The sequence below is a fragment of the Oryx dammah genome, unplaced genomic scaffold (genome assembly GCF_014754425.2).
Source record: "Oryx dammah isolate SB20612 unplaced genomic scaffold, SCBI_Odam_1.1 HiC_scaffold_1, whole genome shotgun sequence".
Lineage (NCBI taxonomy): Eukaryota > Metazoa > Chordata > Mammalia > Artiodactyla > Bovidae > Oryx > Oryx dammah.
In genome coordinates this window covers 74,583,638-74,606,078 of record NW_024070185.1, presented here as the reverse complement: position 1 = coordinate 74,606,078, position 22,441 = coordinate 74,583,638, and the positions used below count along the sequence as shown (strand labels likewise).

The 22,441-nt window shown below is 51.0% G+C and overlaps 3 protein-coding genes across 7 annotated transcripts in view; 1 reads left to right on the top strand and 2 right to left on the bottom strand.

Moving 5' to 3' along the window:
• LOC120866556 (interleukin-11 receptor subunit alpha) overlaps positions 1 to 723 on the bottom strand; it is a 9,534-nt gene extending 8,811 nt beyond the window's left edge. The window contains exon 1 of one of the 3 annotated variants that reach the window (XM_040244360.1): positions 695 to 723. The gene's annotated coding sequence lies outside the window, so the exon portion shown is untranslated. Of the gene's footprint in view, positions 1 to 113; positions 537 to 694 lie in introns of those variants that run through there. The other 2 variants (XM_040244337.1, XM_040244342.1) reach the window with 2 other exon arrangements.
• Positions 724 to 2,749: 2,026 nt separating this feature from the next.
• Positions 2,750 to 6,104, bottom strand: LOC120866542 (galactose-1-phosphate uridylyltransferase). 2 transcript variants are annotated; one of them, XM_040244323.1, is made up of 11 exons: positions 5,942 to 6,104; positions 5,500 to 5,669; positions 5,154 to 5,229; positions 5,015 to 5,063; positions 4,761 to 4,890; positions 4,553 to 4,609; positions 4,272 to 4,394; positions 3,859 to 3,991; positions 3,673 to 3,756; positions 3,208 to 3,362; positions 2,750 to 2,927 (listed from the first exon to the last, which is right to left on the bottom strand). In XM_040244323.1, exons 1-11 carry the CDS (start codon positions 5,964 to 5,966, stop codon positions 2,847 to 2,849), a joined length of 1,083 nt encoding a protein of 360 aa, XP_040100257.1. In that variant the 5' UTR covers positions 5,967 to 6,104; the 3' UTR covers positions 2,750 to 2,846. The 2 variants fall into 2 exon arrangements, with proteins under 2 accessions (XP_040100257.1, XP_040100262.1); XM_040244328.1 differs by having other exon boundaries at positions 2,761 to 2,927; positions 5,863 to 6,050.
• Positions 6,105 to 12,935: 6,831 nt separating this feature from the next.
• LOC120866523 (sigma non-opioid intracellular receptor 1) lies at positions 12,936 to 18,975 on the top strand. Of its 2 annotated transcripts, none has more exons than XM_040244307.1 (4): positions 12,936 to 13,294; positions 13,427 to 13,627; positions 13,761 to 13,853; positions 14,769 to 15,815. In XM_040244307.1, exons 1-4 carry the CDS (start codon positions 13,144 to 13,146, stop codon positions 14,993 to 14,995), a joined length of 672 nt encoding a protein of 223 aa, XP_040100241.1. In that variant the 5' UTR covers positions 12,936 to 13,143; the 3' UTR covers positions 14,996 to 15,815. The 2 variants fall into 2 exon arrangements, with proteins under 2 accessions (XP_040100241.1, XP_040100246.1); XM_040244312.1 differs by lacking the exon at positions 14,769 to 15,815 and adding an exon at positions 18,704 to 18,975 and having other exon boundaries at positions 13,026 to 13,294.
• The last annotated feature ends 3,466 nt before the right edge of the window (positions 18,976 to 22,441 follow it).

Below are 22,441 nucleotides of genomic sequence, written 5' to 3'. Positions count from 1 at the left end.
AGGATCAAAGGGCCAGTGACAGGAGCACTAAAAGAAGGGGAAGCCAAATGTGTTGAGATGGGTCCGTCCATGCAGGCCACTGAGTAGAAAGGTCAGTGTCATCAGCTACCTACCGAAGTGAGTCCCCAGGATGCAAACCCAGCTCCACGCAGTCTAACAGTCAGGACACAGGACACACGTGGAGTGCAAGTCCCATTCTTACTCTGCCACGGCTGAAGTCACACCTGAGCACACACAAACCCAGCCACGCACTCTCACATTGGCAGACACATCTCAGATCCCTCAGAGACCTTCCCAAAACACAGTTGCCCCGCTGTGCTCACGGACCGTCTCACCCGCACAAACGTTTGACCCAGTCTCTGCCCCCACACTGCACACTGACAGACACACGCACACGGAATCGCACACCCGCACAGCCACATGCAGACTCAGCCACAAGCACAGCGACACCCGCAGGCATACTAGCTGACAGTTGCACCAAGCGACACTGTTGTGAAGTCTCGCACATTGACATCGTCACACACAGCCTTGGCAGTCTCACAGGCGCGCGCACGCACACACACACACACACACACACACACACACACACACAAGCACACTGACAGTCCGTCAGTCGCTCAATCCCTCACCCCTCTGCCCCGCCCTCTCCTGGCGAGGCTCCCGCCAGTTCACCCGCGGCCCCATCAGGCCTCACCTTCCGCGGCCGCCGCCGCCAGCGCCCTCCGCCCTCGCCCTCGCCCTCTGCCCCGGCCTCGACTCCCTCCCGCCCTGGGGCCCCGCCGTGGGGGCGGCTCCGCCCAGGCGCCAATGGAAGGAGCAGGGTGAAATCGGGGGGGGTCTCGGCCCATTGGAGCCTCCAACTGCCAATCACCTCCACCCCCACCTCGGCCGGACACTTCCTGTCCCGTCCGGGACTGAGGAGGCTGCCGCCGGGGGACAGAGTGTGGAGCTGGGTTCCTGGGTCCGGGCCCCGAAAGCCCCTCCTCCTGGGACCGCGGGACCTGAAGCTCCCAGGCCCCTCCCCGCTCCCAGCTGTCCGCAAACAAAGCCTCAGGTTTTGTGGCTTAGGAGCTACTGGGCAGGTGACCGGGGAAGCTGAAGGTGCCCCTGACTCCAGATAAGACAAGGAGGTGGACTGCTGTTAAGGCGGTGGGTCTCAAACGTCACTGGACATCGTGGTTTTATAACCGCCAAGCCACACTCCAATTAAATCAGTACTGTTTAAAACTCCCCGGATGACTCCAAAATGCAGGCCATTCAAAGGTGTAGGATCAAATGTGTGTGTGTCTGTGTGTGTGTGTGTGTGTAGTAGGAATGTATGTCTTAAGAAACTAGCCGTCCGTCTAGGGTTCCATTCCCCAGTCAATGGGGGCTCAAGGAAAATGTGTGCCACATTTGTCTGCTGCTGCTGCTGCTGCTACTAAGTCGCTTCAGTCGTGTCCAACTCTGTGCGACCCCATAGATGGCAGCCCACCAGGCTCCGCCATCCCTGGGATTCTCCAGGCAAGAACACTGGAGTGGGCTGCCATGTCCTTCTCCAGTGCATCAAAGTGAAAAGTGAAAGTGAAGTCGCTGAGCTTCTTCAAAACAGGGCAACACTCCAAGTTGACCCTTCCCCTCCAGGGTCTCTAGGAAGACAGGACCCAGGGGCTGGAAGGCAGCAAAGGTTATCCTGGGTTAGGGTATTACGGTCCTGCCTGATGTGATTCCCCCTCCCAGAGTCTCAATTCCCTTGGAAAGAAAGGAGACAAAAAGTGCTCTGGCCATTCCTGTATCACTCACAAGCTCCTGACTTCACCTAAATGTTTGGAAGACCCTAGGTACATCACATCTCCTGGGTTGTATGACTTGTTATTCCCAGTTACAGTCTTGCCAGGGAAACAGGTCCAGACAAGCGTGGCTGGACTGAGGGTCACTCCACAAATCATGCCCTCCTTCTAGGCCTCAGGGCTCCTAACTCTGGCAGCCCCGCCCTGCCAGGACTATCTTCTGTCCTCTGCAATGACTGGGGCACAGGGGCAACAGAGGTGTGCAGACACTATGCATACATGCTACATGTGGGAGTCTGGAAAGGCCAAGGACAAAAAGCCACGTACACGTTCCCTGCCCGCCCATTCAGCCTCTGTGGGCTGGAGCAGAGCCAAGATACAGCCACTCACAAAGCCAGGGTTCTGGCCAGCGGCCCAGTGCCTGGCCACTGACCACTGGGACTAGGATCCTCCTTTCCTGATGCCCACCAAACCCTCAGTCCCAGGCGTGGTGAGTTGACACCCTAGGGATGGTGCAAGGGAGGCTCTGGTTTTCCCAAAGCCTCAGCCAAAGATAAGAACAAAGGATTCTAAAACAATTTTAAACTGGGCTGCCTTGTTACCCTAGGAGTAAAAGACTCTATAAGCCACATATGACATTGAGTATTAATTTTGTTCAGAGATTTGGGGCGAAGGAGAGGTGGGGAGGTCGCACTGTTAAATTTTTGCACATCTCTTGGGAGTCACAGGTTCAATCCCTGGGTCGGGAAGATCCACTTGGAGGAGGAAATGGCAACTCACTCCAGTATTCCTGCTTGGAAAATTCCATGGACAGAGGAACCTGGCGGGTTACAGTCCAAAGGGTCGCAAAGAGTCGGACACAACTGAGCGACTGAGTAAGCAAAAAAGTTGACAAAGAAAGTTGTGGCTGGAGCTATGCCTTCAGCCTTTAACCCCAGACCCCCAGGGATCAGAGTTCACACTCCTCTGGCATTAGACTATGTGATTAAAGTTTGAGAAGCATAGTTTTATTGATCCCACATCTGCCCAAATTCTAAGCCCTGGTTCCTCAGGCAGAAGGCCCTGTGGTCAGCATGGTCAGGCGATGGCTGCTGTCTCCCTGTCCTTCTGCCCCAGGCGGTAATGAACCTCAGGAAGTGCCCTTAGTCTCTCTGCAGCCTGGAAGGAGGAAAGGGGATAATTAGGGAGGGTAATGTTTGCCCAGAATGGGGTATGGAGTTCTGAGTGCCAGAAGACACTAGACACTGGGGAGGGTGTGTGGGGCAGGGAGGTTGGTGAGAAGGACTGCTGGAATAGCCAGAGATGAAGGAGTTGAGCAGCTCTGGAGTCCCCAGGAATACGCAAGTTATGGGGGTTTTTAGGGTTATGATTGTTGGATCCCTTGAGGAAACAGGAGAGAAAAGGGGACCCAAGGATCCAGGGTGTTCCAAATCCTGACCTGCTCCGGGGTGAGGTCCCTCTGGGCCTGGGCAAGCATTTCATAGCCAACCATGAACTTCCGAACTGTAGCAGAGCGCAAGAGTGGAGGGTAATAATGAGCATGTAGCTGCCAGTGGTCCCAGTTGGCTCCAGCCTCTGATCCTGTGGGAGCTCCTGACAGAAAGAAGGCAGAGATGGTTGGGAAAGGTCCTTTCTTAGTTCTTCAGCCTAGCTCCCCAAACCATAGCAGGTACCTGAAAACTACATCTTCCAGCATTCTCTGCCAGAGAGACAAGACACCGGAAAGTGCACTGGGAGACATAGTTTCACTGTTCACGTCTCCACCCTCAGTTCCGGCATATCTGCTCTGAATGCTTCCCCAGCAAGTGTTCCAAGGCCTGCTGGGAGTTTCAGTCCACTAAGCTGGGACCCAGGAGCCCAGAAATGGCGTTGGGGATAGATACGGGTGCTCTGGAAGCCTCACCGTGCCAGCCCATGGAGTAGGGGAAGGATGTCTCAAATAGGTTGTCATACTTGGTCAAGAGCTTCTTCATGATGGAGGATAGATCTGGAATCAGAGCCTGACTCTCAGTCTGGGGTGCAGATGCTGTCCCCACCAGAGCCATCCCCAGCCAAAACCTGGCCCCAGGGGCCCAGCTGGGAGACTCACCATCACGCTCAGCGGGAGTCAGCTCAGGCAGCCGCCGCACATGCCGACGGGGCAGCAGTAGTGTCTGGAAGGGCCACACTGCCCAGAAGGGGACCAGCACTAACCAGTACTCACTAGTTAGGACCAGACGTTCCTAGGCCAACCCAATGGAAACGATGTCATCAAGGTGGGTGTGAGGAGGCCAGCAGATAGGTAAGGGAAGACCAAAAAACCTATGAAGAAACTGATGGCTTCTCACCACCTCTGTCACTATCACCCTAGTCTAAGCCTTCATTATCTTTCTTTTAGCTTATTGCTGTGTCCTCCTAGCAAGTCTCTCTGCTACTTCCCTTCTACCCTTCTCCTTCACACACCTCTCCTTTTGAGGTGAGGCTAGGGGCTTCTTAGGGACACAAGGTTTGGCTTTCTCCCACCTTCCTGAGCAGCTCCTGGCGGCCGTACTCCACGAGCAGGGGCTCTCCATGCTGACTCTGATAGGCCCGCTGACATCGCTCCTCACGCTGGGCAACATCTGGCAGGAAGCTGCTGGCCCACACCTGTCAAGGGGCAGTAGAAGAGCAGGCAGATCCTTCACCCACTGAGCCTCCACATCAGTAGCATACTTCCTCTGGCCCTTCCCTTACTCCAGTTCCCCACCCCACAGTGCTGGGTTGGACTCAGCCCAGATATCTATGGAAGCCCCTCACACTCTTACCTGGCAGTGGGGATGGGGGTTAGAACAGCCCATCATGGCTCCTTTGTTTTCAAAGATCTACGAGGTAGGAGTAGGGAGCTTTATAGCCAAAAAGACACCAAGTCAACCCCTCGCGACCACAGCCCATGGAAATAAAAGTGCCAATTCCCAGAACCAAATTGTACCACCCCTTCCCTGACCATCTAGTAGAGGGGGCAACCTCACAGACCTGCACCCAAGGGTACTGGGCACCCAGTTCCTCTGTGACTGAGGCCCAAGCATCAACGACAGCTCGGATTTCGGGGACCGACATGAGCGGCAGTGTCACATCCGACCAGGGGTGGAAGCACATGACCTTACTAGGTGGTGAAGGAAGGAGAGATGACATAGGTATAGGGCTTGCTGTGTTGGTGGTAGGGCCCAATCCTAGTATTCAGTCCAGGCCCCAGGTTGAAGGGTGTAAGAGTAGAAATTCATTGTTACCAAACTCCTCGAGCAGCCTCTGCTTGAAAAAGGGGGTGATCACTGGGTCCTAAGATAAAGGGGTATCACTCTATGCAGCAGAAGTCCCCCAACAAGGTACAACCTCTTTGCTCCCCAACAGCACCCAGAACCAGGTTACCTGGACTAGGGGCATCAGGCTGCAGAGCTGGGAAGTCGTTGTCAAACAGGAAGGTGCCTTCATAGTCAGGATTCACCTACAGACAAGCATGGGCTAGAAGCCTTTGCTGGCCTATACCACCAGTCATCTGGTGGGTCTCAAGGTTATAAGTAGGTGGGGAAGGCCACTCTGAGGTCAAAAAGACTTGGTGGGACATGACCCGGAAGGAGGTCACTCCCCCTGTGAGATGAAGGGTTAGGGTCCAGTCCTTTGTGGGGTGAAGGGGAGCTGTAAGGGAAAGGAGATGGAGCTACTCCCCTACTCCCACTCCCCGCCAAGCCTGCAGATGTAGGATCTAAAGACTGACCTCTCCATTGGCCCGTGTGGCCCCCGGACAGAGAGGGTTGTGGGGGTCATGGCGGGGTACTGTCGTCAGAAGCGGGGGCTCTACCTGCCCCTGCCAGGGACGCTTCATGCGGTGCGCTGACACCAGCACCCACTCATCTTGTAGCGGGTTGTAGCGGATATGCTGATGCTCTGGCGGCAGAGAGTCCAGATCAGTCACAAAGCTCTCCGCCCCCTTCTCCCCTGCGGAAGGCCCAAGCTCGGATGCACCCTCTTGGCCCCACCCTGCTCAAGAGCTAAAGGCCGGAGCTGCGCCAATTAGCCTGCAGCCCCAACACCGGCGTGTCCCTTCGCCGCGCGTGCCTGGACCGGTGGGCGCGCCGACCTGCGGGCAGGGACAACTTCCTAAGGAAGGGGAGGGTTCAGTTTCGCGTCCCAGCGAGTCCCGGCCGCCCTGCAGTTACCGCTTGCCCGGAAGGTTGTGGCCATGGCGTCCGCCTCTAACGCCTGCTGGCGCTGCTCAGGACACGCTCCGCGGCGCGACTGGAGGCCACCGAGGGGGAGGTATCGTCTGGAACTTTGAGCTTGCTCACTTCGCCCCCATCGCCTCGTCTGTCTGGCCCCGCCCCGGCCTCGATGATTGAACAGCCGCCGGCACGTGACAGCCCGAGGGTCCGCCCTACCACCTGGGGGCGGGGCTCAGGACTGACTACCCCTACAGGGGGCGACTCTGATGATCCCACTCTAGGGCCAAAGCCACTAACTACCCTGAAACAGCCTCTGTGAAACTGCTTACTACAGATCCCTCAGCTCCAGGATGCTTAAAAGACTTCTTTGCTGCATTAAGTCATTTGGTCATTCATTCAGCAAATATTTACCTACTAAGCATCTACCGCGTGCCAGGAACCTAGGCTCCATGTGGCGCAAAAGGATGTCCCTGTGTGCACAAGCCATAGTCTCAGCCCTCCCAGAGCTGACATTCTAGGATAGGTAAGGGTATAACCCTGGATCCACAACCACCTCACTTACCTGTGCAGTGACTCTGGTGGAGGAAGAGCAAGAGGATGGGGTATGGGGCTGTGGGCTTTGATCTGCTTCACCTAAACCCTGGCTTCAGGAACTACTTAGAGTAGTGGGTACCTCACAGTAACCATATGCTAGCCCCACCAGGCAGCAAAAACAGGCTTGGGGAAAGGGGGCTAACTAACCATATTCTTTCTGTGTGTCATATATACAGACACACACAAAGCACAGGAAGTGGTCAGGGTAAGAAGGCTATAAGAAATCTGAAATTGTGGGGAGGACAGGACTATCAGTAGCTCCAACAACCATCTGAGTGAGGTCAGGGGTGTTTCCTTTGCACAATCCTGTCCCTTCTCCAACTTTTCCTTGGATCAAACTAGTTGGCTAAAACTAGAATAAATATCAAATTAATTCCTCCCCTGGCACTTTATAGAGTCATCTAAATATTGCCTGAACCTCCTCCCCATTTCTCAGTGGAGAACAGACACCTCAAGGTCATCCAGAGGATAAGTGGCCAAACTGAGATGTGGACCCAAGTTTACAAGCTCTTCCTGATGCTTTGAAATGTCTCTGAGACTTCAGTGAGCTTGCCTTTCTTTCTTCCTTTCTTTTTTTTTTTTTTGGCACACCATGCACAGGATGGTCAGTTCCCTAACCAGGGATTGAACCTGAGTCATGGCAGTGAGAGCCCAGAATCCTAAACACTGGGCCACCAGGGAACTCCCTCAGTGAACCTTAAGATAGAAACCTAGTGAGCTAGGAGCTGGGCAGTAGCAGGAAGGCCCCTTCCCCCAAGCCACACCAGGTCAAGCCAGGTGTTTTGCTGAGCTCAGATGTAAAAACTGGGTCTTAGGTCATTTACCTTATCTCTGCCCCAGGGGCCTCAGACTGAAATCTAAAGCCCACCACTAGAGGGCAGGGAGCTGAGAAACCAGAGCTTTATATATCCCATTGGCTGCCCATGAAATAGGGAGCTGCTGCTGCTGCTAAGTCGCTTCAGTCGTGTTCGACTCTGTGCGACCCCATAGACGGCAGCTCGACAGGTTCCCCCGTCCCTGGGATTCTCCAGGCAAGAATACTGGAGTGGGTTGCGATTTCCTTCTCCAGTGCATGAAAGTGAAATAGGGAGGGAAAGGAATAAAAAAATCTGCTTTTTGTGGAAAGGGCATGTTGTCTGCTAACAATAAATATTGCCACTGCAGCAGCCACTGTAGCTGACCCCACAATGGTGTGCCCAGAGGGGAGTTCAGGATGAAGAAAAACAGGAAGAGTTATGTGCATTTTTTTAAAGAAAACTGTTTATTTTATTTATTTATTTTTGGTCACACCACATGGCATACGGGATCTTAATCCTCTAACCAGGGATCAAACCCATTCCCCCTGCAGTGGAAGCACAGACCACTGGACTACCAGGCAATTTCCAAATATTCAGCCTTTTTTTTTTTTTTTTTTTGCCATAGCATGTGAGATCTTAGTTCCAGGGCCACAGATCCAACCTGCGTTCCCTGCATTGGAAGCATGAAGTCTTAACCAATGGACTGCCAGGGAAGTCCCAGCAATATGTGCTTTGGTTACTGGTTTCTGTCTGACTTACTTCACTTAGTATAATAATCTCTATGTCCATCTGTGTTGCCATTATTTCATCCTTTTTTTATGGCTGAGTAATATTACATTGTGTTGGAGAAGGCAATGGCACCCTACTCCAGTACTCTTGCCTGGAAAATCCCATGGACGGAGGAGCCTGGTAGGCTGCAATCCATGGGGTCTCTAAGAGTTGGACACGACTGAGCGACTTCTTTCACTTTTCACTTTCATGCATTGGAGAAGGAAATGACAACCCACTCCAGTGTTCTTGCCTGGAGAATCCTAGGGACAGGGGAGCCTGGTGGGCTGCCGTCTCTGGGGTCGCAGAGTCAGACACGACTGAAGCGACTTAGCAGCAGCAGCAGCAATATTACATTGTATATATGTACCACATCTTCTTTATCCATGTCAATGGACATTTAGGTTGATTCCATGTCTTGGCTATTATAAAGAGTGTTGCAATGAACATTAGGGTACTTGCATCTTTTCTCTTTTTAATATAATTTTATTTATTTATTTTTGGCTGTGTTGGGTCTTCACTGCTTTTTGTTGTGTGGGCTTTCTCTAGTTGAAGTTAGCAGGGGATACTCTTTGTTCTGGTGCATGGGCTTCTCATTGTGGTGGCTTCTCTTGTTGCAGGGCATAGGCTCTAGGCTCTCAGGCTTCCGTAGTTGCAGCAGGTGGGCTCAGTAGTTACGGCACACAGGCTTAGTTGCTCTGCCACATGTAGAATCTTCCTGCACCAGAGGTCGAACCTGTGTCCCCTGCATTAGCAGGCAGATTCTTATCCAGTACGCCACCAGAGAAGTCAGCAAGCATCTTTTCGAATTATGATTTTATCTGGATATATGCCAAGGAGTGGGATTGCTGGATCATATGGTAGCTCTATTTTTATTTTTTAGGGAACCTCCATACTGTTCTCCATAGTGGCTGTACCAGTTTACATTCCCACCAACAGGATAGGAAGGTTCCCTTTTCTCCACATCCTGTCCTGAATTTATTTATAGACAATTTGATCATGGCCATTCTGACCCATGTGAGATCATACCTTAGTGTGGTTTTGATTTGCATCTCTCTAATAATTAGCCTTTCTCTTTTTTAAAAACAGTGTGTGCTGGAGATTTCTGAAAGACCAGGTAAGGGAGCTGCAGACCTAGACAGTCCCAGAGGACTCTTCCTAAAACAGCATGGTAGGGACCAGAGTTTTGGGCTAGTCCCTGCTACTCGGGATACTAAAGAATGGTCAGTTCAGGAGTGTCACAGAAGCCAGAGCCAATACAAAAACATGTTCCCTCAGTCTTGCAATAATCCCTTTCTAAATCTTTCCCTTCTTAGTTAAAAGTATCTCAAAAAAAAAAAAAATAGTCCATCTTCCCAGCCTCTACTCTTATCTGCACAGTACACTGTAACAAGTCTTTTGCCCTTTAGTAATCAGGAAAAATAATCTTAGTTGCTGTAACAAACAACTCGCAAACTCAGTGGCTTAGCACCATAGTCCACTGAGGGAGAGAGGAAGCGCTCTGTCCCATGCAACATTCAGAATTCTCTACTAACTACTTAACTGTATGTAACTATGATAATAGATAAGGCAAGAGAGAATGTGTCAATAATTTCACAGATTTTAGGAGCCAGACATTGAAGTGGCATACATCATTTCTGCCTATACTTCATTGGCATCATTTCTGCCTATACTTCATTGGAATCATTTCTGCCTATACTTCTCACCTAACTACTGAGTAGACTGGAATATAATCTGGCTGCCCAAGAGCAAAAGGAATGGATATGTGAATGTATAGCAACCCCTCTGCTACATGTCCCTCCTGAGAAACTCAATGACCATTTCCCATCATTTAATAGGACCACTCAATTATATTTGACTGTGTTGACCTCTCATTCCATCATTCTCATGTGCGAGGCTACAGTTTTCCAATTCTCTTCTCCTTTATGTTTTATTTATATAACTAGCACATGACAAATTGAAAAAAGTAGGGAAAACCGCTAGACCATTCAGGTATGACCTAAATCAAACCCCTTATGATTATACAGTGGAAGTGAGAAATAGATTTAAGGGCCTAGATCTGATAGATAGAGTGCCCGATGAACTATGGAATGAGGTTCGTGACATTGTACAGGAGACAGGGATCAAGACCATCCCCATGGAAAAGAAATGCAAAAAAGCAAAATGGCTGTCTGGGGAGGCCTTACAAATAGCTGTGAAAAGAAGAGAGGTGAAAAGCAAAGGAGAAAAGGAAAGATAAAAGCATCTGAAAAGCATCTGAATGCAGAGTTCCAAAGAATAGCAAGAAGAGATAAGAAAGCCTTCTTCAACGATCAATGCAAAGAAATAGAGGAAAACAACAGAATGGGAAAGACTAGAGATCTCTTCAAGAAAATTAGAGATACCAAGGGAACATTTCATGCAAAGATGGGCTCGATAAAGGACAGAAATGGTATGGACCTAACAGAAGCAGAAGATATTAAGAAGAAGTGGCAAGAATACACGGAAGAACTGTACAAAAAAGATCTTCATGACCAAGATAATCATGATGATGTGATCACTAATCTAGAGCCAGACATCTTGGAATGTGAAGTCAAGTGGGCCTTAGAAAGCATCACTAGGAACAAAGCTAATGGAGGTGATGGAATTCCAGTTGAGCTGTTTCAAATCCTGAAAGATGATGCTGTGAAAGTGCTGCACTCAATATGCCAGCAAATTTGGAAAACTCAGCAGTGGCCACAGGACTGGAAAAGGTCAGTTTTCATTCCAATTCTAAAGAAAGGCAATGCCACAGAATGCTCAAACTATACCCCACAATTGCACTCATCTCACATGCTAGTAAAGTAATGCTCAAAATTCTCCAAGCCAGGCTTCAGCAATACGTGAACCGTGAACTCCCTGATGTTCAAGCTGGTTTTAGAAAAGGCAGAGGAACCACAGATCAAATTGCCAACATCCACTGGATCATGGAAAAAGCAAGAGAGTTCCAGAAAAACATCTATTCCTGTTTTATTGACTATGCCAAAGCCTTTGACTGTGTGGATCACAAGAAACTGTGGAAAATTCTGAAAGAAATGGGAATACCAGACCACCTAACCTGCCTCTTGAGAAATCCGTATGCAGATCAGGAAGCAACAGTTAGAACTGGACATGGAACAACAGACTGGTTCCAAATAGGAAAAGGAGTACGTCAAGGCTGTATATTGTCACCCTGCTTATTTAACTTATATGCAGAGTACATCATGAGAAACGCTGGACTGGAAGAAGCACAAGCTGGAATCAAGATCGCTGGGAGAAATCTCAATAACCTCAGATATGCAGATGACACCACCCTTATGGCAGAAAGTGAAGAGGAACTAAAAAGCCTCTTGATGAAAGTGAAAGAGGGGAGCGAAAAAGTTGGCTTAAAGCTCAACATTCGGAAAACAAAGATCATGGCATCCGGTCCCATCACTTCATGGGAAATAGATGGGGAAACAGTGGAAACAGTGTCAGACGTTATTTTTGGGGCCTCCAAAAATCACTGCAGATGGTGACTGCAGCCATGAAATTAAAAGATGCTTACTCCTTGGAAGAAAAGTTATGACCAACCTAGATAGTATATTCAAAAGCAGAGACATTACTTTGCCGACTAAGGTCCATCTACCCAAGGCTATGGTTTTTCCTGTGGTCATGTATGGATGTGAGAGTTGGACTTTGAAGAAGGCTGAGTGCCGAAGAATTGATGCTTTTGAACTGTGGTGTTGGAGAAGACTCTTGAGAGTCCCTTGGACTGCAAGGAGATCCAACCAGTCCATTCTGAAGGAGCTCAACCCTGGGTGTTCTTTGGAAGGAATGATGCTAAAGCTGAAACTCCAGTACTTTGGCCACCTCATGCGAAGAGTTGACTCATTGGAAAAGACTCTGATGCTGGGAGGGGTTGGGGGCAGGAGGAGAAGGGGAGGACAGAGGATGAGATGGCTGGATGGCAGCAGGGACTCAATGGACGTGAGTCTGAGTGAAGTCCGGGAGATGGCGATGGATGGGAGGCCTGGCGTGCTGAGATTCATGGGGTCACAAAGAGTCCGACACGACTGAGCGACTGAACTGAACTGAACTGAGCACATGACACCACATGCCAGACATTAATTGCTTTGTAAATATTAACTGGTTTAGTCTTCATCACAATAAACGATGTCCTTTTATTCATCCCATTTTACAGATGAGAAAATTGAGTTATAAAGAGTTTAAACAACTTGTCCAAGATCACACAACTAGTAGGTGGCAGAGGCCAGGTTTTTAATTCAGTCTTTCTTTCTTATCACCGCACTATGCTGCCTTTTTTCTGCTGCTTCTGCTTCTCTTTCTTTATCACTCCCCCGCGGCTGATAACCTTCAGTTGGTTTACAAGGCCCTCCTCTCACATTTTGTGCTTCTGAATAAAGAATTGTCGGCCCCCGGTAAACCCCACGCTGTGTCTCTCCTCCATGCCTTTGCTCTTGGAGAAGGTCTCACTGGCTCACTGCAATGCCCTTCCCATCTCTCTTAAAGACACTGCTCAAGTGTCACCGCCTCCAAAAGCCTTGCATACGTTCCCAAGTTGAAGAGCCTCCTTCCCACCTTCTGTGCTAACAAAGGAGGGCATTTACCATCTCAAGTCCCGGAAGGCTCTGCTTCCGGGTTCACCTGCTTCACCAGTCAGTGAGCCCAGGACGGCCAGTCCATTCTGCGTCTCACCGCCACCCTCTCCTACCGCAAGTAGGACGGCAGTAGAAGAGACCCCGCCTAGAGGCCGGAAGGCCGGCAGCTCGGAGGGCTTGGCCCCGCCCCCTCGCCTGACGCGTGCGGCGGCTCCCCGCCCCCTCGGAGCTCCCGGCTCCCCACTCCCGGAGAGATAATGGTTCAACCCGAGAGGCGGTGCCCCGGCGCCCTGGCAGTTCCGATTGGCCAGGGCGAGCCGTACCACGGCGGTGGCGGGGGAACGGGTAGTAGACCGCGCGCCGCAGACTCGGAGGCAGTGAGAGTCACAGCCTCCCGCCTCGGCACCCGCTAGCGCTGCACTGTGCCAGGCCACCCACCGGCATGTGTTGGGGCGTGGGCCGGCGGTGGGCGTGGGCCGCGCTGCTCCTGGCGGTCGCGGCTGTGCTGGCCCAGGTGGTCTGGCTCTGGCTGGGCACTCAGAGCTTCGTCTTCCAGCACGAAGAGATCGCGCAGCTGGCTCGGCAGTACGCGGGTGAGCCGGCGGGTGAACGGGTGGAGGACCACGGGGTTGGGGCGGGCCGGGCCGAGCTGGAGGTTCCGAGGGCACCGTTTCCCAGTTCCGGACCGGTGCTGGCCCTGACTCTTGTTCCTCTACCCCCGCCAGGGCTGGACCACGAGCTGGCCTTCTCTCGGCTGATCGTGGAGCTGCGGCGGCTGCACCCGGGCCACGTGCTGCCCGACGAGGACCTGCAGTGGGTGTTCGTGAACGCGGGAGGCTGGATGGGCGCCATGTGCCTTCTGCACGCCTCCCTGTCCGAGTACGTGCTGCTCTTCGGCACCGCTCTGGGCTCTAGCGGCCACTCGGGTCAGTGCTGGCGGCGGGCCGGACTGGGAGGCTGGGGCTGTACAAAGGCCCATGCCCTCCTTTCTGCCGTTTGGCCAAGCCGTAGGATACTACGGATACCCTGGTACTCAGTGTCCATTTGATTGTTCCTCAGGGCGCTACTGGGCTGAGATCTCGGATACCATCATCTCTGGCACCTTCCACCAGTGGAGAGAGGGTACTACTAAAAGTGAGGTCTTCTACCCAGGTGGGTTGGGTGACTTTGTCAGAGAGGTGGTCTTTTCATTCTTGGGTACTTGTAGTTGGGGGAAGGAGCGATGCCATGGAAAAGGGGGTGCATTGAGGGGCCCTCCACCTAGTTCCTTTGCCCTCCAGGTAAGCCACAGGTGGTTGGTGAGGCAGTGTTGAGGGTTTCTGTGACTTTTCCCCTGTCCAAGTGCAAACATAACCTCCTGTTAACCATGTCTGATTTTTAATCATCCAGTATTCCCAGCAGTTACTGGAGTCAGTTGGGTAATCAGAAATGCTATCATGCCCCAAGACAAGGCAGACAGTTGTCTCCCCTTTTTTGTATAATGAAGCATTTGAACTGCTGAGTAACTTTGGTGTTGAATGTTACAAGCATGGCAGGCATGAGATTTCCCTGACAGTCCAGTGGTTACAACTGCACTCCTAGTACAGCAGGGCATGGGTCAGATCCCTTGTCAGGGAACTAAGATCCTGCATACTGCACAGCACAGCAAAAAAAAAACCAAACAAGTGTGGCAGGTATTGTAATTGAACAGCTACATTTCTCAGAAAGCCTAGCAAGTTTCATATTTATCTCACCCTATCTAATAGGCCCAGCCCAAGTTTAGCTAAACTTCTGCTTGACATGAGTGAGGCTTGGGAATGCAGACTTCCATGGCTCCCAGACAGTGGTGCAGGGCCAAGTGAGACTTCCCCCCCGAGAGGACATGAGCCAGGTGATGCCACAAAGGAAAGTTCAGGATTGGCCACCTTAGCCCCTTACCCAACCAAACCAGTGAGGTAAAGCTTTTCCTTTCCTGAAGTTGCCTGTCCATTCCCTACCCCTAGAGAGCCTATAGGCCAGGGGTGGGGGTGGCCATGGAAGGGGAGAGCAGGGCCCGGATCCTCAGGTGGTTGCTCCCTGTCCCCCCAGGGGAGACAGTGGTGCACGGGCCTGGTGAGGCAACGGCTGTGGAGTGGGGGCCAAACACATGGATGGTGGAGTATGGCCGGGGTGTCATCCCCTCTACCCTGGGCTTCGCACTGGCTGACACTGTCTTCAGCACCCAGGACTTCCTCACCCTCTTCTACACTCTTCGAGCCTATGCCCGGGGCCTCCGGCTGGAACTCACCACCTACCTCTTCGGCCAGGACGCCTGACCAGCCAGGCCTGAAGGAGGACCTGTGGATGGGCAGGAGCGGGCAGGCCCGCACACATCCACTTGCTGGAGCCCATGTGAACAAACAGGAACACACCACATGCAGATACTGAATTCCTGATGTATGAGCAGGGACATACATGCTTATACAACCAAACATAAAGAGTCATGGGAACACATAAGACGCACATTCAGATACTGAATCCTGTGTGTATGGCAGCATTCACACCCATCCAGAGAGGGAGCCCCACGTGTACCAAGGGAGCCAGTCATGTTCTAACACACATCCCACAAGCTCCACTCACTAACTCAGGCCTCTCCAGAACCTCTCTGCCCCTAGTCAGAGCTCTGGAGTTAGAGATGGGGGTGGCTATTTCAAACTGCCTGGGTGTGAACCTTCAGCCCAGCAGCCATTGCTTAGGGGGGATAGGGGAGAAGAGGGGCTGCCTTTGGAGGCTCCTTTCACCTGCAGCTATGATTCCCTTCCCCTTCATCTCCCATCCTCACCATATGCCTTACCCCTTTTTGTTCCCCTGCTATGCAAGTACCCTCATGATCTGTCCCCTACCCTCTGGAGAACCAGGAGAATGGAAAATGCTGAGGTCACACCTCCCTCCAGAGTATGATGGGGAAGCTGGCCTCAGCCCAGGGCCCACTGCTGGGATGAGTACCTGGACAGGTGGGCCCAGGTCCAAGGGGCTGTCGCTGGCCTAAAGAAAGCCTTTTCTGCGCACACACCCATCACAGCTTCTGGACACTGCCCTTGCTGCATTCTTTGTCCATCTGTCTATCTCTGTTAATAAAGACCTGTTGAACAGTTTCATTTCTTTTCGTCTCTGAGCAGCAGGAAAACCTCTAACTCCTGGAGGCCTCAAGAAGGTTTCTCCCTCACTGTGTGATTCAGTTTATATGACAGCGGCTTTTTACTCAATACTTCAGTGTTCCCAGGAATCACCCGCAGGCTCATTGTCTCTATGGATTATTGTGCCCAGTCCCCAGAGATCAGTTCTGGGTTGAGGCCTTGAGATCAGCATGTTTAATAAGTTTCTGTCCACCAAGTCTGAATGCCACAGTTTAAGAAATTCAAGGCTAACTGAGGTGTGTGTCTTCCTCTTGGTGTCTTGGTCTTAGCTCTGCTAGTGCTGTTCTGGGATCAGTCCTGGGGTTCCTACCCTGAATGATCACTGGGTGGCAGTGTGCAGCCACCTTTGAGCTGTAAGGCAGCATCATTCTCCATCTGCTTTGTACTAGGTTTCCAGGGTAGCATGTTCACCTCCACCCAGAGCAAGAGTTCCTCGTCTCCAGTCTGCTTTTTCCAGGATCCCTTACTTCGGTGGAGGCTCCCAGGAGTGGGCAGCAGGCACAGTATCTGGTGATGTCTGAGGTAGTGAGGGCTGGGACTAGGATGAGATCAGAGAGGTTCCTGAAGTGCACACTCCCAAGGGCCCTGCACTTGCCTCACCCTCCTACCTTGCTCTGAGGTTGAGCAAGACTCAGGCCTCACTTCTTTGCACTCTAATATATTTAAAATGGAAGAAACATGGTTATAAAAAATGTCTTATTCTAAAGATTTGACATTCTAATGAACAAAAATACAAAAGACTACATATATAACCACTGAGAACATCAAAAAAAAGTCTAAATTGGTCACACAGAATGAATGTGAGGCCCAGGCAAGAATGCCTCCTGAGAGTCCACCACCACCGTGTCGGCCATGACAGGCTCTGGCTGCAGCCTCTCCATTTGATCACAGGTTGCAAAGTCAAGCCTCAGAATTTCTCTCACCATGAAACCCACCTTTGCCACTAGGCTTAGAGCCCACATCTATTAGGGATGCCCCAGCTCCCTATGTCATTTCTTTCTTTCACATAGGACTAAGCTCCGAGGCTCCTCATCTCTGCTGCTATGTCCAGTGGTTATTTCTTCTCACTTTAACTTGATACAATCTTAAAACGCTCATGTCGCTCAGAGGACACTACTCTTCCTTCTTTGCCTTCTTTGCTAGATCTTGCTTATTTCCTCAACCTCTGACTTCCCAGGTCTATACTGCTCTGAGGTGATTGCAACCATTTCATGACTTTAAATACCATCTAAGGAATCCCCTAGCAATCCAGTGGTTAGGACTTGAGGCTTCCACTGCTGAGGTCTGGGTTCAATCCTAGGTCAGGAAACTAAGATCCCACAAGCCACACGGGACAACCATAAATAAGTACCATCTATATGCCTATAAACCAGCTATACTGAGATACAATTGATATGCAAGGTTTTATTAATTTTGAGGTATACAATGTAATAATTTGATAAATGTCTATATTGTGAAATGATTACAAGTTAACATTCACCACCACACAGTCATAATTTTTTTCTTTTAATGAGAGGTTTCAGGATCTACTCTCTAAGCAACTTTCAAATATGCCATATAATATTGTTGACTATAGTCAGTATGTTGTACATTACATCCCCAGGACTGACTTATCTTATAATTGGAAGTTTACCTTTTGACAACAATCATTTCTCCCCTGCCCCCACATTACCCCTAACCTCTGGCAACCACCAATCTGTTCTCTGTTTCTATGAGTTCAGTTTTTTGTTTTTTTTAGAGTCTGCATTTAAGTGAGAATGTATAACATTTGTCTTTATCTGATTATTTCATTTCACATAATACTCTCAAGAATGAATAGATAAAGAAAATGTGGTATATATCTATAAGGAATATTATTCAGCCATGAAAAAGAAGGAAACCCTGCCATTTGCAACAGTGGTTGGAACCTGAGGACCGTCTGTGTGTCTTGATGAGTCATTTTTGGTCTCCTCTGAGCTCCAGATTCAGATAGCTGATTTCTTTTATCTTCACTTGGTCATCTAATTGGCATCTCAAAATGCTCAACACAAACTGATTTCTCTCCCAATCCTGCACCTCCTGCGATCTTTATGGCCTCAGTTAAGAGCACCTCCACTTACCCAGGTGCTTTGGCCAAACACCTTGAAGTCATCTTGGATACCTTTCATTCTCTCACATTCTACATTCAAGACATCAACAGATCCTGTCAGATTTATCTTCAAAATATATTCAGCATCTTACCACTCCTTGCCACCTCCACTGTTACCACCCTGGTACAAGGCATCATCATCTCTTGCCTGGATTACTGCAATGGCCTCCTAACTGAGCCTCATGCTTACATCCATCATGGAAGGTCAGAGTCAGACTCAACAACCAGAGTCAGACTTTCACTCTTTGCTCAGCCATTTCCAATGGCTTCCCATCTCATCCAGTCCTTTCACTGCCTCCAAGAGCTTACTCCAAGGTCCATGTTACCTCTGACCAAACATCCAACTGGTCACCTTGGCCACTGTGTTCTAGACCAGTGGCCTTACTTTTCTTCCAGTACATCAAACTTCCACTTCAGGATATTTGCACCTGCTGTTCTGACTGCAAGGCTCTTCCCTAAGTATCTGGATGGCCTTTCCTCCCCTCCTTCAATTCCTGCTCAGTGAGTCCTTCCCTTAACATTGGGTAATATCAGCCCTTCTGTGTTGGTTTTCAAATAGTAAATTTTTGATACTCTTCCTTTTAAGAAGTGAAGCCTAATTCCCTTCCCCTTAAGTGTAGGCTGGATTTAGTTATGTACTTTTAACAAATAATATATGGCATAAGTGACAGTGTGTGACTTCTAAAACTAGGCTATAAAAAGCTCTCTTCCCTCTTCAGTCACTCTCTCTGGGGGAAACCAGCTGCCAGGTTGGGAGGACACTTGGACACGAGGTCCTCTCCTATGGAGCGGCCCAGCTGGGGAGAACAGCCTCTTGCCAACAGTCATGCGAGCAAAGTGGATCTTCTAGTCCCAGCCAAACCTTCAAATCACTGCAGCCAACATCTTGACTACAACCTCATGAAAAACAGTCAGCACCCCTCAGCTAAGCCACTCTCGAATTCCTGATCCACAAAATAGTGAAAAAATAAATGCTGTTTCAAGCTGCTAAGTTTGAATGTAATTTGTTGCACAGTAATAGGTAACTAATACACTATTCCCTTTCTATTCCCTCAACCCAGATTTATTTTTCTCCATTTTGCTTACTATACAGACTATATATTTCTCCCACTGGAATTATGCCATTATAATAAGGACTTTGCTATATTTACTCCTGTGTCCAACAGTGCCTTGCATAATGTAGGTGCTCCATAAGTATGTGTTGGATGAATGGAGGTCTAGATCTATCTACCTGTGAGGTACAGGCTCAGAGGGGGGCTATATATGGGTATAAGATGCCTTTCTTCTTCGCAGATGGAGAGAGAGAAAGAGAAACCAGGTTCCAGTCAGCTTATTCCTTCTCCTCTGCCCTTCCCCGTTGTGCCTTCCTAGCCTAGACCCAACTGGAGAAGGCAATGGCAACCCACTCCGGTACCCTTGCCTGGAAACCCATGAACGGAGGAGCCTGGTAGGCTGCAGTCCATGGGGTCAGTAAGGGTCGGACAAGACTGAGCGACTTCACTTTCACTTTTCACTTTCATGCATTGGAGAAGGAAATGGCTGCCCACTCCAGTATTCTTGCCTGGAGAATCCCAGGGACGGGGGGGAGCCTGGTGGGCTGCCGTCTATGGGGTCTCACAGAGTCGGACACGACTGAAGCGACTTAGCAGTAGCACCAGCAGCAGCCTAGACCCAAATGTGAATTTACTATGCTTCTTTTTTAAAAACATAATTTTATTTATTTTTGGCTGTGCGTGGTCTTTGTTTCTGCGCAGGCTTTTCTCTAGTGGTGGGCTGGGATTACTCTCTAGTTGTGGTTCGAGGGCTTCTCATTGCAGCGGCTTCTCTTGTTGCGTAGCACAAGCTTTGGGCACTCGGGCTTCAGTTCTTGTGGCACGTGGGCTCATGAATTGTGACTCCCAGGCTCTAGAGCACAGGCTCAGTAGTTGTGGTGTGACATGTGGGATCTTCCCGGATCAGTGATCCAACCATGTCTCCTACAACAGCAGACAGATTCTTTACCACTGAGCAACAAGGGAAGCCCCACTATTCTTGAAGCCCCACTTGATTCTTTTCCTTGGCGAGTAGCATCCCAGTCCCTTATCCCTCTCCATCCCCTCCAAAGCAATCTCCAAACCCTCAGAACTGGAATTCCCTCAAGCCAGTTCCTACCTTTCCAATAGCTGCTAAGTCACTTCAGCCCTGTCCGACTCTGTGCGACGCCGTAGACAGCAGCCCACCAGGCTCCCCTGTCCCTGGGATTCTCCAGGCAAGAACACTGGAACGGGTTGCCATTTCCCTCTCCAATGCATGAAAGTGAAAAGTGAAAGTGAAGGAACCTTACCTTTATCCCTCTCCGGGTACCTCCTCTCCTCTGAACAGCCTGAGAAGTTGGAGGGTGGGGAGCGAGGTGGGGCAGCAGAGGGGCCTGACTCTGCCGCAGGAGAACTTACACCACACAAAGCCGTGGGGGCAGGGGGCTTCGGATTTGAAAGTGGTGGGATCGCCAAGGCTTCTTGGTGGAGATGGTGTCTGACTGGCTGTCCGATCTGAAATCTGAGCAGGTGGGCACTGGAGTGATCCAAGGGTATGAGCAGCCCTGAGTCTCACTGTGACCAGGGGTGGGCTAAAAGAGAACAAGGACTTCAGCAGGAAATGAGCTGGGGACGGGATGGAAGCTGGAGCCAGGGAGAGCACAGGGGTGTTACCCACCACAAGATCCTGGTAAGAAGAGTTGGTGGTCCAGGCCAGGGCAACCTGGATCTGAGAGGAACAGATTGATTGGGAGAGGGTGGATGAGGAAGAAGAAGGTTAAACTCACCCCTGAATTTCTGCCTCCTAGAGGAATCTTGGCCCTGGCACAGTATATCTCAGTGAGTATGAATGACGTCAGGTGCCAAGTGCTGTGTTTGACACAGCAGAGTTTCACAACCATGCCAGCTATCACTCCTACAGAGGCCTGATGTTCACTCACGCACTTGGCATCACCACTGGGTGACCCTCGGTGCTTTTAGTAGGTCAATTTCCTTGGGCATAGGAAGAAACTGTGGAATGTATGAGGGTGCTTAAGAGTGGGGTCCAGGCTGCTAAGGAATGGCATCTCCTCATCTGGAGGATAACTGGGGGCGGGGTGAGCCTGGAGCAGTTGGAAATAGTTATGCAAACATGGGTAGAGGGTGTCTGGAAAAATGGGCAAAATCTGATCACCCTTGAAATTCATGAGGAGTGCCAGAGACTCATTATTCTAGTCACTCTTCTTGGGAATACGTTGACATTTTCCATAATAGAACGTCAAAAGAGCTAAACGTGGTGTAGCTTTGTACCTGCAGGTGGTATGTGTGCCCTGACGTTGGTGTGCAGTCAGCTCAGAGACCTCTGAGTGTGTGAGTGCAGAAGTGAGTTCACCATGTGTGAGTATGGTGCAAGCTGCAGCGTGCCTGCAGCTGGGGCCAGCACCTAAGCAGGGCAAGGGGAAGTTTCTGCTCTGTCCAGGCCCTGCACGGTCACCCCAGAACCCTGCAGTGATTCCCCTCCTGATCACAGCCAGTCTAGGCATTGGCACCACAGCATTCCTGTAGCCAAGTGTGAGACACGGCGGCTGTGTGCCTTGAACTCCGGACAGAGTGTGTTGGTGTGTGAACACGAATGTTGTTGTTAGGATGCCGGGCACGGAGGACTGGTGTGGGGCCCCTACGCTGGACGTGTGCGGCCGAGGAAGGACCCCGGACCGGAGTTCAGGGATGGGGGACGCCTCACTCTCCTTTGCACGATCCTCAGAAGCTCTCCAGCGCCCTATCCTCCCCGAATCTGGCTGTATGGAGGGTGGGAGACACCTGTTGGGGGGCTGGAAGCCGCAGAGGCCTCCCCCCGTCCCCGCTCCCGGGGCCTCCCCCTGCCTCCCCGCCCGCCCTGCCCCGCTCGGGTCCCGCCCTCACGGCCGCCGCCAGCAGAGCAGCGAGTGAGCGCACGGAGGCCGGAGGGGCGCGCGGCGGCAGGAGCGCACGGCAGGGGACTCTGCGCGGGGAACCGAGCCGCGACAGGGGCCGCCCGAGAGGCGGGCTGAACGGAGGGAGCGCCGTGGAGACTACGGGGGCAGCGGGCCGCGCCAGGCTGGTGAGTGTGGCAGCTGGGAGCGAGACCCCGGCGTCCCCGGCCCCGTCCCGGGGTCTGTCCCGGGGATCTTCTGTTCCCGCTCTTCCTCGGGTCTAGTCCGCAGCCTCTCTGCCTCGGCTCCGTCTTTTCCCCCGTCTCTGCCCCCTGTCTATTAACTGTTTTGCCCTGTCTCTGTCTAATCTCTTTCTTCCGTCTCTGCCTCCTGCTGCGGTCTTCTCCGGTCCCTCTCTCCCCTGGTCTTACTATTTGTCTGCCTCTGTCTCTCTGTGACTCTCCCTGGACAGCCTGTCACTCAGGTCTTTGATTTTTATCTCTTGCTCCTCTATCTCCTATCTGCCCAGTCTCTTTCTGATGTCTCTATTAAT

Excerpts from the sequence above, each read along its gene's own strand:
- LOC120866542 (XM_040244323.1), bottom strand. The coding sequence starts at position 5,966 with ATGGCCACAACCTTCCGGGCAAGCG. Across the intron at positions 5,670-5,941 it reads CACAACCTTCCGGGCAAGCG|AGCATCAGCATATCCGCTAC; the intron begins GTAACTGCAGGG and ends CTCTGCCGCCAG. Across the intron at positions 5,230-5,499 it reads CCACACGGGCCAATGGAGAG|GTGAATCCTGACTATGAAGG; the intron begins GTCAGTCTTTAG and ends GCTTGTCTGTAG.
- LOC120866523 (XM_040244307.1), top strand. The coding sequence starts at position 13,144 with ATGTGTTGGGGCGTGGGCCGGCGGTGGGCGTGGGCCGCGCTGCTCCTG. Across the intron at positions 13,628-13,760 it reads GGGCTCTAGCGGCCACTCGG|GGCGCTACTGGGCTGAGATC; the intron begins GTCAGTGCTGGC and ends ATTGTTCCTCAG. Across the intron at positions 13,854-14,768 it reads AAGTGAGGTCTTCTACCCAG|GGGAGACAGTGGTGCACGGG; the intron begins GTGGGTTGGGTG and ends CTGTCCCCCCAG.